The following is a 12,779-nucleotide window of genomic DNA, read 5'->3' on the forward strand; positions in this document are numbered from 1 at the left end:
ATAGACCTACTGCTCTCAGTCCCCTTTAAACCTTCCCCTACTCAGCCATAAACCTGTGCCCCCCAGTCCCAGCAACATTCTTACAAATCTCTTCTGCACTCTCTCTAATCTGCAGTATGGATAGAAATGCAAGTAATACTCCAGATGTTGTCTTGTCCAGCTGTAACATGATATTCAAACACTGGTACTCAACGCCCATCCAGTGAAAGCAAGCACTTTCAGGCAACCATGTTCTTTCACTCCTAGCTCTCGCAGTTCTACAACAGACCCAGCACCCTGCCATGCATTGGGTACGCCTTCCCTTAGTGTATCTTCCCAGAATGCATCAATTCACTATTGTCCAAGTTAAATTCCATCTGTCCAATGGCAGGATACTTGGTAGTGTGGAGGAGCAGAGGGATCTGGGGGTACATGTCTATAGATCCCTGAAAGTTGCCTTACAGGTAGATAGGGTAGTTAAGAAAGCTTATGGGGTGTTAGCTTTCATAAGTCGAGGGATAGAGTTTAAGAGTCGTGAGGTAATGATGCAGCTCTATAAAACTCTGGTTAGGCCCCACTTGGAGTACTGTGCTGAGTTCTGGTCACCTCACTATAGGAAGGATGTGGAAGCACTGGAAAGGGTACAGAGGAGATTTACCAAGATACTGCCTGGTTTAGAGAGTATGCATTATGATCAGAGATTAGGGGAGCTAGGGCTTTACTCTCTGGAGAGGAGAAGGATGAGAGGAGACATGATAGAGGTATACAAGATATTAAGAGGAATAGACAGAGTGGACAGCCAGTGCCTCTTCCCTAGGGCACCACTGTTCAGTACAAGAGGACATGGCTTTAAGGTAAAGGGTGGGAAGTTCATTAGAGGAAGGTTTATTACTCAGAGAGTGGTTGGTGCGTGGAGTGCACTGCCTGAGTCAGTGGTGGAGGCAGAAACGCTAGTGAAATTTAAGAGACTACTAGACAGGTATATGGAGGAATTTAAGATGGGGGTTATATGGGAGGCAGGGTTTAAGGGTTGGCACAGCACTGTGGGCCAAAGGGCCTGTACTGTGCTGTACGATTCTATGTCCTATGTAGACATCCTCCTTCATTCTCCACCACTACCAACTTTACTTTAATCCACAAAAGAACTTAATCTGCTACATATATTCTAATCTAAACTATTAACATACATTACTAACAGTCGGGGAGGGACCCATCACCAGCCTCTGCAACACACCATTGGTTATAGGCCTCCACAACCACCTTCTGAATCCTCCCATCAAATCAATTTTTATACCCAATTAGCTAGCTCACCCTGGATTTAATCTCCCAGACCAGCCTTGCAATGCCTACCTTCCTGCTCTAAATCTTTTAGGCAATCTCAACAATAAACTCAAATCAGGAGACACCATTTTCCTATGCTAAAAGTCAAGCCTTCTGACCCTAATCAGTGCTGTCCATTCCAATTTCAGATAGACCTTATCTCTCAGAATCCATTCCAATAACTTATATACAACTGATATTAGACTCTGTGGCTTGTAGCTCCCTGGCTTGACCCTGCAGTTCTTATATAAAGGCAAAGCATTTGCCAGCCTCTAGTAATTTACCTGTAGCTAAGGAAGATTTAAAATAATCTCTCAACAGTTTCATCCATATGACCATAAGACATAGGAATAAATTTAGGCTATTTGGCCCATTGAGTCAGCTCCACCATTTAATCAGGGCTGATCCGCATCCCCCCCCACCACCCCAGCACCACTCCGTGGACTTCTCCCCATAACTTTTGATGCCGTGTCCAATCAAGAACCTAAGTTCTGCCTTAAATACACCCAATGACCTGGCCTCCAAAGCTGCCTGTAGTAACAAATTCACCACCTTCTGACTAAAGAAATTTCTAAGCATCTGTTTTAAATGAACACCTCTCTATCCTGAGGCTGTGCCCTCTTATCTAAGATTTTCCCACCATAGGAAACATCCTTTCCACATCTACTCTGTCTAGACCTTTCAACATTCGAAAGGTTTCAATGAGATTCCCCCACCCCCCAACCATCCAGCGAGTACACACCCAGAGCTATCAAACATTCCTTGTATGATAACCCTTTCATTCCTAGAATCATCCTTGTGAACCTCCTCCGAACTCTCTCCAATGCCAGCACATCTTTTCCTAGATGAGGAGCCCAAAACTGTTCACAATACTCAAGGTGAGGCATCACCAGTGCCTTATAAAGCCTCAGCATTGCATCCTTGTTCTTGTATTCTAGACTTCTTGAAATGAATGGTAACATTGCATTTGCCTTCCTAGTGAGGAACCTGCAAGTTAACCTTTAGGGTGTTCTGCACAAGGACTCCCAAGTCCCTTTGCATCTCAGGTTTTTGGATTTTCTCCCCATTTAGAAAATAGTCTGCACATTTATTTCTTCTATCAAAGTGCACAACCGTGTATTTTCCAACACAGTATTTCATTTGCCACTCTCTTGCCCGTTCTCCTAACCGAAGTCCTCCTGCAGCCTACCTGTTTCCTCAACTCTACTTGATCTGCCACTAACCTTCATATCATCTGCAAACTTGGAAACAAAGCCATCTGCTCCAACATCTAAATTATTGATATACCGCATAAAAAGAAGTGGTCCCAACACTGACCCCTGCGGAACACCACTAGCTGCCTCCAATCAATCAGCCAGTACTCTAACCATGCCAGCAACTTTCCTGTAGTACCATGGGCTCTTAACTTCGTATGCAGCTTCATGTGTGGCACCTTGTCAAAGGCCTTCTGAAAGTCCAAATACACAACATCCCCTGCATCCCCTTTATCTGTCCTATTTGTAATCTCTTCAAAGAATTTTAACAGGTTCTTCTGGCAAGATTTTCCCTTAAGGAAACCATGCTGACTTTGTCCTATCTTGTCCTGTGTCACCAAGTACTCCATAACCTCATCCTTACCAATTAACTCCAACACTGAGGTCAGGCTAACTAGTCTATAATTTCCTTTCTTCTGCTTTCTTCCTATCTTAAAGGGTGGTGTGATATTTGCAATTTTCCAGTCCGCTGGCACCGTGCCAGAGTCCAATGATTTTTAAAAGATCATTACTAATGCCTCCACAATCTCTAACACTACCTCTTTCAGAACCCTAGGGTGCAGTTCATCTGGTCCTGGTGACTTATGTACCCTTAGGTCTTTCAGCTTTTGAGTACCTTCTCCCTGACTCACTCTCACTCTCAGTGAGTGAGTAACTGCACTCACTTCTCTTCTCTCACACCCTTTAACATCTGGCACACTGCTCGTGTCTTCCCGAGTGAAGGGTGATGTAAAATACTCATTTATTTCATCTGCCATCTCCTTGCCCCGTTACTATTTCTCTTGCTTCATTTTCTAGCAGTCCTATATCCATTCTCATCTTTTTTTTTACATACTTGAAGAACTTTCACTATCCACTCTGATATTGTTTGCTACCTTGCTTTCACATTTCATCCTTTCCCTTCTAATGATTATTTTAGTTTCTCTCTGTAGGTTTTTAAAACTTTCCCAATCCTCCATCTTGTCACTAATTTTTGCTTTGTTGTATGCCCTCTCTTTTGCATTTACATTAGTTTTGACTTCCCTTGTCAGCCATGCTTGTATTATTTGGCCATTTGAGTATTTATTTGTTTTTGGAATCCGTTTATCCTGCACCTTCCTCATTTTTCCAAGAAACTCACACCATTGCTGCTCTGTTGTCATCCCTGCCAGTAGCTCCTCCCAATTTACTCTAGCCAACTCCTCCCTCACACCATTGTAATTTCCTTTACTCCACCAAAATACCCTACTGTCAGACTTACTTTCTTCCTATCAACTTTCAAGTTGAACTCAGTCATATTGAGATGACTGCTTCCTAAGGGTTCTTTTTCCTTAAACTCCCCAATCACCTCTGGTTCATTACATAACTCCTAATCCAGTATAGCTGATCCCTTTGTAGGCTCAACAACAAACCGCTCTAAAAAGCCATCTCATAGGCATTCATTGAGATCCATTATCAACTTAATTTTCCCAATTGACTTGTATGTTGAAATCGCCCATGACTATCATAGCACTGCCCTTTTGATATGCATTTTCTATTTCCTGTTGTAACCTGTGGTCCACATCCCAGCTACTGCTGGGAAGCCTGTATAAAACTGCAATTAACATCCTTTTACTCTTGCAACTTCCTAACTCAACCCACAAGGATTCAACATCTTCCAGTCCTATGCCATATCTTTCTACTGATTTGATGCCATTCTTTACCAGCAGAACCACGCCACCACTCTGCCTACCTTCCTATCCCTCCGATACAACATTGAACATTCAGCTCCCAACTACAACCATCCTTCAGCCACAATTCAGTGATGGCCACAACATCATACCTGACAATTTGTAATAGTGCAACAAGTTCATCCAACTTATTTCTTAAACTCCATGCATTGAGATATAACACTGAGTACAGTACTGCATTTGCTACCCTTTTTGATTCTGCATCCTTAAAGCACTGATAATTTAGTCCCATCATCTGCCTAACCTTCCTGACAGTCTGACTGCATGCTATCTTTGCTTTTTTACCATCCGTCCTATCCTGAGTCCTTTCACTTCAGTTTCCACCCCTGCCATATTAGTTTAAACCCTCCAACAGCTCCTCCAAACCTGCCCGTAAGAATATTGGTCCCACAAATGTATCTAGGGTACACTTGGACAGTCATAGAGATATATCCACATTCATGCACCTCCAGGGCACCAACATCTACTCATCTAGCTTTAATGTCAATCACCACCCCTTACCAGAATTGTCTCAATTCCAAAACCCTCTTTACAGTACACACAGATGTGAAGTATTCATTTAAAATCTTGCTCATCTCCCATGGTACCACACATGGATGTGCACTGATCATCAAGGGCCTCATTGTTTCCCTTGTTATCCTTTGTTTTTAATATCTTTTGAGATTTTCCATCACCTTATCTGCCAGCTTGTATCCTTTCTCCTCCCTCCCTCCACACCTTCTTGTTCTGGCTTCTCTCTCTTTCCTTTCCAGTCCTGATGAAAAGACTCAATCCAAAACAACAATTGTTTATTCTTCTCTACAGATACACCCTGACTTGCTGAGCTCCTTCAGCATTTTCTGTTTGTTACACTTAAATTCTGCTCTATCTTAATCACTTAGCACAACGGCAGTCCTAATTAATATTGGGGAATTTAAAAATCAACTACTACATCTCTATCATTCCTCCAAGTATCTGTGATCTCCTTACATTCCCAGTGACAACTGGAGTGCCATACTACGATCCCATCAGTGTTTCGAAGTTGTACCCACATAGCCTTACTGGACATTCCCTCAAGTTCTGCTCATAGTACGACCATGATGTTCCCCCCCTCCCCCGATCAAAAACACTATTTTCCCTCTCTTACCTCCACTCCTATCATGCCTGTATCATCTGTACCCCAGAACACTGAGCTGCCAGTCCTGCTTATCCCTCAGCCATGCTTATGTAATACCTATATCACAATCACATTTATTTATCCATTCCCGATATCATTTGCCTTAATTGTCACTCCTTGCATTGAAATACATGGCAGTTTAGTCTATGAGACCTTACCTTTTCTCTCCCTGTCCTGCCTAGAGGCTTGCTTTCTTGAATTTCTTTAACAACATTCTCAACTGCCACACTACCATTCCACTGTGGGGTTCAATTAATCTTTCCTGGAATAATCTACCAAATTTCTCCGTCATGATATCAGCCTCACTCAGTTCAAGTCCATTTCATCACTCTGCCCCAGAATAGATCTCAATGGTCCAAGGATCTGAATCCTTCCCTCCTGAACCATCTCCAGTCATACATTCATCTGTCTTCTCCTCCTACTTCTACCCCAACTAGTGCATGGAAGCTGGAGTAATTCAAATATGTTAGTTTACAGGAAAAGGGATATTTTTGATAAGTCCACATGACTTAATGAGACATTTACCAGCACATTAAGCTTCATTGTCTATGTCGTGTGTCATATACGGTGCAAAAGTTTTAGGCGCCCTAGAATTTTTTAATATATGTTTTTAGATGGTAAGGCCTCCACAGAGCCCTGAGTTCAACATCATCGAGGCTGTCTTGGAGAAACAAAAGAAAGCCAAAGTCTGCAGAAGAACTGTGGCAAGTTCTCCGAGGTGCTTCCAATAGCCTACCAATTGATTTTCTTATAAAACTGCATTAGAGCGCACTTAAGAGAACTGAGGTAGTTTTCAAGGCAAAGAGTGGTCACATCAAATACTGATTTGATTTCACTTTTTACAGTTTATCATTTTTATAGTATTTTTTTTATATTTTAGAAGCTTTACATTTCATTATTTTTGAAAGCATCTTCGTTTTACATAATTTTTGTTTACATGTGACTTTTGCACAGTGCTGAATGGTGAGGCTGAGGGACATGCCTATAAACCCAATAATGTAGGAGCTCTATAAACCCAATAAGTGAACATGAGATTCTGCAGATGCAGGAAATCCAGAGCAATGCACACAAAACGCTGGAGGAACTCAGCGGTTCAGGCAGCATCTATGGAAATAAATAAAGAGCCAAGACCCTTTAATCAGAACTGCAAAGGAGAAAGATGGCTGAATAAAAAATGATCAGAAGGGAAGGAGGACAAGTTAAAGCCGATAGCTAACGCCAGGTGTGTGGGAAGGGGAGGGGATGGGACCAGTGATGAAATAAGAAGCTGAGAGGTGAAAGATGGAAAAAGCAAAGGGCTGGAGGAGGAGTCTGACAGGACAGGTGAGTGGACCATAAGAGAAAGGGAAGGAGGAGAGGCACTTGGGAGGGTTGGGGAAGAGATAGACAGATGAGGAGATGTGAAGAAGTAAGGGACCAGAGTGGGGAACAGAAGAGGGAATGGGGAGAAAAAACAAAGTTACCAGAAGGAGAACTTAGTGATTATGCTATCAGGTTGAAGGAGGCTACCTGGATGGAATATGAGAATGGCCTCATTGTGGCAGAAGAGGAGGCCATGAACTGACATGTTGGAATGGGGATAGGAATTAAAATGGCTTGCCACCGGGAAATGCTGCTCTTTGCAGATGGAGTGGAGGTGCTTGACAAAGTGGTCCCCCAATTTATGATGGGCCTCACCAATGTAAGGAAGCCCCAGAGGATCAGCTGATATAGTAGGAGACCCCAATAGATTTGCAGGTGAAGTGTTGCCTCACTTGCAAGGACTGCTTGGGGCTCTAAATGGAGGTGAGGGGAGGAGTTAATAGCCTCCTATAGTATTTGTCACTTACAGAGATATGTACCAGGAAGGAGATTAGTGGGGAGGAATGGATAAACAAGGGAATCACTGTGGAAAGCAGAGAAAGAGGGGGGGAGGTACAGATATGTTTGATGGTGGGACCCCATTGAAGATAATGGAAGTTGTGGCAAATGATGTGTTGGATGCAGAAGCTCATGGGGAAAGGTGGAACTCTATCCCTGTTAAGGCAATGGGAAGATGGAGTGGGTGTGGATGTCTGAGAAATGAAGGAGCATACACATCACCGAGGATCTCACGTGGTCTGTACACACCGGCTGTGTGGTGAAAAAGGCACAACAGTACCTCTTTCACCTCAGACAGTTGAAATTTGGTATGGGCCCCCACATCTTAAGAACTGTATATGGGGGCAGAATTGAGAGCATCCTGACTGGCTGCATCACTGCCTGGTATGGGAACTGTACCTCCCTTAATCGCAGGATTCTGCAGAGAGCGGTGCGGACAGTCCAGCACATCCGTAGATGTAAACTTTCCATTATTCAGGACATTTACAAAGACAGGTGGGTAAAAAGGACCTGAAGGATCATTGGCGACCCGAGTCACTTCAACCACAAACTGTTCCAGCTGCTACCATCCAGGAAATGGTACTGCGGCATAAAAGCCAGGACTAACGGACTTCGGAACAGCTTCTTCCAATGGGCCATCAGACTGATAAATTCATGTTGAAATAATTGTATTTCTATGTTATATTGGCTCTCCTATTGTACATACTATTTATTATAAATTACTATAAGCTGCACATCGTACATTCAGATAGAGACACAACGTAAAGATTTTTACTCCTCGTGAATATGAAGGTTGTAAGTAAGTCAATTCAATTCAGATGTAGATGAGGGCAGCATCAATATTCGAGGAAGAGAAACTCTATTCTTTGAAAAACATCTATAATGTCCTAGAAAGGAAAACCTCATCCTGGGAACAAATGCAGTAGAGTTGGAAGTGAGAAAAGAGAATAGCAATTTTACAGGAGAAAGGGTGGAGAAGGGTATAAGTCAAGATAGCCATGGGAATCAGTAGGTTTATGAAAGATATTGGTGGACAATTTGCCTCCAGAGATGGAGACAGAGTGATTGAGAAAGGGGAGAGAGATGTCAGAAATGGACCAAGTGAATTTAAGGGCAGGGTGGAAGTTGGAGGCAAAGTTGATAACATTGACGAACTCCATATGGATGCATGAAGCAGTACCAATGCAGTTGTCAATGTAGCGCAGAAGGAGTTGGGGAGCATTACTAGAGAAGGCTTGGAACATGGACTGTTCCACATAGCTAAAGAGGCAGGCATAGCTTTAGCAGGTAACCAGAACCATCACTACCCTTTGAGTTTGGAGAAAGTGAGATGTGCCAGTTCCGCTAAGTGGAGGATGATGGTGAAGGAAAAGGAGAATTGGTTGCATCTGTTGCCAAGAAAGCAGAGAACATTAAAGCTTTCTTAGTGGGGGTTGTAAGTATACAGGGACTGGGCATCCATGGTTAAAATAAGGCAGTCAGGACCAGGGAATTGAAAGCCGTTGAGGAGATTGAGGGCATGTGAATTGTTGCCATTGTAGGTGGGAAAGAAATGAATTCAAGGGAGATAGAATGGAGTCTAGCTATGTTCAGTGGAGCAGGAGCAGGCAAAAACAATGGACCTTCCTGGACAGACCGGTCTTTGGACAAGGTAGAAATGAGCAATGCAGGGTAAGGGAACTATAAGGTTGGTGGCAGTGGATGGGAGATCTCCAGTGTTGATGAGATTAGTGAATTAAGAAAGAAGCGAAGAGCTTTAAGGTGTCCAATCTGTGCTTGGTTTCTCCAGTGCACAGAAGACTACATTACAAGACCCAAATACAATACACCAGATTGGAAGAAGTGTAAATGCAGACATGGTAATTTAACTTTGCAGCAATGTGGATGAATTTTACAAGCATCATGTCACGCGATGCATTATCAAAAGGATATTGTCTTTTTCTCCTTATTTGTTTGCTTTGAATGGTGAGGAGGACTAAATTAATTAGACCATAAGACATAGCAGCAGAATTAGGCCATCTGGCCATTGAGCTTGCTCCACCATTTCATCATGGTTGACCCATTTCTGTCTCAACCCCATTCTCCTGCCTGATCCCCATAAAATGCCAGAAATGGAAATGAAACAATTTCACTACTTCAACAAATTTGAAGCACTAAAGAATTCAAAGGTATCAACAATTATTTTGAATGTTACAGTGAAAATGAAGACTTGGAGGATGCAATAATCAAAAGCATTTTATAACTGCAGTCCATTTTCTATAGTAGGTGTCTGCACTGATTTTGTTCAGTTAATCTAAAGAACATGGCAGCATACACTATGGATGAATTCCTCAGCTGATAACTATTAGAAACTACCATTTTATATAGTACTGTAGCAGGGTTGTTCGTGCTCTGCATTTCATTTAAATACATAATTTGTTATTCAGTAAAATGGCAGTTTGGCTAATTAGAGCAGCCACTTAATTGGGTCAGAATGTACTGGTCCTGATAAGTCCCAATTAACTGGAATCTACTATACTCATAATATGGCATGACAACAAGTTGCAATCCTGCAGTAAGATGAGCATATTATTAGATGAGAATGGCTGCTAGTACGTGATTGCATATCATGATAATTTTTGACGGCTGAGTTGTGGCAAGTAAGAACTAGTTGTTATCCATCATAAAGCACAAGAATGAAACCTGACAATGAGTAGCAAGTTATGATGGAGCAAATTGTTTACGTTTGTTAAAGGGACAGGATACCCACTAGGGTGAATTTGTTCAATCTTTTTTCTTTATTTTATCTTGTTTTGGTGAAATCTTGCTAGAAAGATTATTCAAAATATGGCAACAATCTTATAAGCTTAAGCAATCTTTAAGTACAGATGCAATTTTCCTCAAATCACATGGATAATTAATATCTAAGTGATTAGTTTGCAATACAAGTTACTTTTCAGATTACACAAATGATGACACTGCAAGAATGCAAATCTTGTATGCAGAAATAATAAAATAAACTCACTTGTTTTTGTAAGCGCTCCCTTTCTTCTCTGTCTCTTTCAGCCTTTTCCAGTAGAAGTCTTTGCTCCTCTTCAAGTTTTTGCTGTTCTTCTTGAAGTCTCTTTTCCTCTTCAAGTCTTCGTGCTTCCTCTTCACGGCGAGCTTTCTCTTCTTGCTTTCGCCGCAGTATTTCTTCCTTCATTTGCCTTTATTTAACAGGAAACCAATAAAGTTTTCATGTTTGCAGAATAAAAGAGCCACCACATTGAAACTATTTCTCTAAAGAACATGCAGATGTCTAAAGGATACTTCCATTTTAATAGTTACACCAAACATTAGATAATCTGTACTCATCTTTGAAAATGCTGACAAATACATGGTATGAATGCTCAAACTGAAAGCCAATGACTCTCTGTACACAAAAATAAAACAAATTCTCAAATCCACAAGGTCTTACCCACTCATCCAAGGTGCAGCCATCACTAACAATAGCCTCTCAAGAAAATGAAAACATGGAAAGCATCCAGCCCAGATGGGGTACCTAAAGCCGTGTGCTGTTCAACTGACTGGAGAATCCACCAAGATTTCTAACCTTTCGCTTCTGCAGTCTGAGGTACACACATGCTTCAAACATGCTTCAATTATCCCGTTCGCCAAAATGAACATGGTAACCTGCCTCAATGCCTCAATGTCCAGTAGTACTTACATTCACACTGTTGGAGTGTTTTGTGAGGTTGGCGATGAAACATAGCAATCCTGTCTGAGAAGCAACTCAGATCTACTCCAATTTGCCTACCAGCACAACAAGTCCACAGCAAAATTAGTATTCAGCTCTGGAGATGGCACCAATATATTCCATGATAATACTCAATATCTTTTCCATGAAATGTCCCATTAAAGAACTTGGATATGATCCACTCTAGTAGAGAATTGTGCTAGATTCTTTACTGACTTAGATGCTAAAGGTACTTAAAATAAGAGTGTCACGAAGAATGACAATGCCTGTTATCAAATTCTATTCCAAAGCCTTTAAAGAGTAACAAATACAGAAGCTCAAGCAAGCAATACACTGAGATCGGACACCTAACTCATGAATAAGTTAAATCACCCAATGTCCAAAATAACAGGCTGATCTGTAGATATTGTATCACTGACCAATTTACATTACCTACATCTAACAGAAAACATTCAAATTCAAAACTGCCTATGACTTTGTCTGGCTCAGATATACATTCAATGGCTACTTTATTAGGTACAGAGTTGAACCCAGTGGAATCTTCTGCTACATAGTATATTCAGTTCAAGGTTCAACATGTTGTGCATTCAAAGATGCTCTTCTGCACACCACTGTTGTAATGCATAGTTATTTGAGTTACTGTTGCCTTCCTGTCAGCTTGAACCAGTCTGGCCATTCTCTTCTGGCCTCTCTCATTAATGTGGCTTTCTCACCCATAGAACTGCCAATCACTGGACTTTTTTTTGTTTCTCGCACCATTATCTAAACTGTTGTGTGTATGAAAATCCCAAATTAGTAGTTTCTGAGATATTCATACCACCCTGTCTGGCATCAACAATCATTCCACAGTCAAAGTCACTTGTATCACATTTCTTCCCCATTCTGATGTTTGGTTTGAATAACAACTGAACCTCTTGAACATGCCTCCATTTTTTTATGCATTAAGTTGCTGCCATGTGATGGCTGATTAGTTATTTGCATTACCAAGCAGGTGTACCAGCATACCTAAGAAAGTGACCACTGAGTGTAAACTCAACTATTTTCAAATTACATGGTATCATCAGGATCTTTTACATTTCAAAAACCAGAAGAAATAGCAAAGAATGAATCCAGAATTATGCAGGTCAAAAGTCTTATTTTGAGAGCCTGATCCATACAACATATAAACCACATGAAATAAACACCAGGGGCAAGTTATCTGAAGAGAATCCAATCAGGGTCAAAAGCATATTCTTTCCAAGTCTGTATGCTGTTAAAATAGCTACAACAATTAAAATATCTAAATAGCTTATCCTGAAAAACTTTTTAAAAAAAACCTCCTTTAAATTTTGTCTTTAGTTGTTTATTTTTCAGAATGTGGGCAATCATCAGTAGGACCACCGATTATTGCTCAAGTTGCCCTTGAAGTGTTGGTGCTGAGCCACCTTCTTGAACCACTACAGCCTACCCCAAGAGAGATAAACCATCTGTTTGCTGGATATTCAGTGATATTGGTCCAATCGTGATGGAAGAATGACGATATATTTCCAAGGCTGACCAACCTGCAGCTTGAAGAGAAAACAGGAGATGGTAGTTTCACACATCTATCACCTTTGATTTCCTTGGTGGCAGATGCAGTGATTTTGTGAAATGCAGTAAGAGATGCCTAGGCAACCATTGTGAATTTTGTAGATGGCAGGCACCACCATTGTGCATTATGTAAACTTCAAATAATATCCCTTCTTCTCACTTCATGATGTAAAGTAATTCATAGAAGTAGCAGCTGAAGATAGCTGGGCCAGGAA

At 41.4% G+C, this 12,779-nt stretch overlaps 1 protein-coding gene across 2 annotated transcripts in view; it reads right to left on the reverse strand.

The window, feature by feature from the left end:
- The window catches only part of LOC132400931 (ensconsin-like), a 151,365-nt gene that overhangs the window by 20,326 nt on the left and 118,260 nt on the right, over positions 1 to 12,779 (reverse strand). For both annotated transcript variants that reach the window (XM_059982507.1, XM_059982508.1), the window contains exon 12: positions 10,282 to 10,465. In XM_059982507.1, the coding sequence (XP_059838490.1) occupies positions 10,282 to 10,465 (184 nt within the window). The remainder of the gene's footprint in view (positions 1 to 10,281; positions 10,466 to 12,779) is intronic.

Source organism: Hypanus sabinus, chromosome 10, assembly GCF_030144855.1.
Source record: "Hypanus sabinus isolate sHypSab1 chromosome 10, sHypSab1.hap1, whole genome shotgun sequence".
Classification (NCBI taxonomy): domain Eukaryota; kingdom Metazoa; phylum Chordata; class Chondrichthyes; order Myliobatiformes; family Dasyatidae; genus Hypanus; species Hypanus sabinus.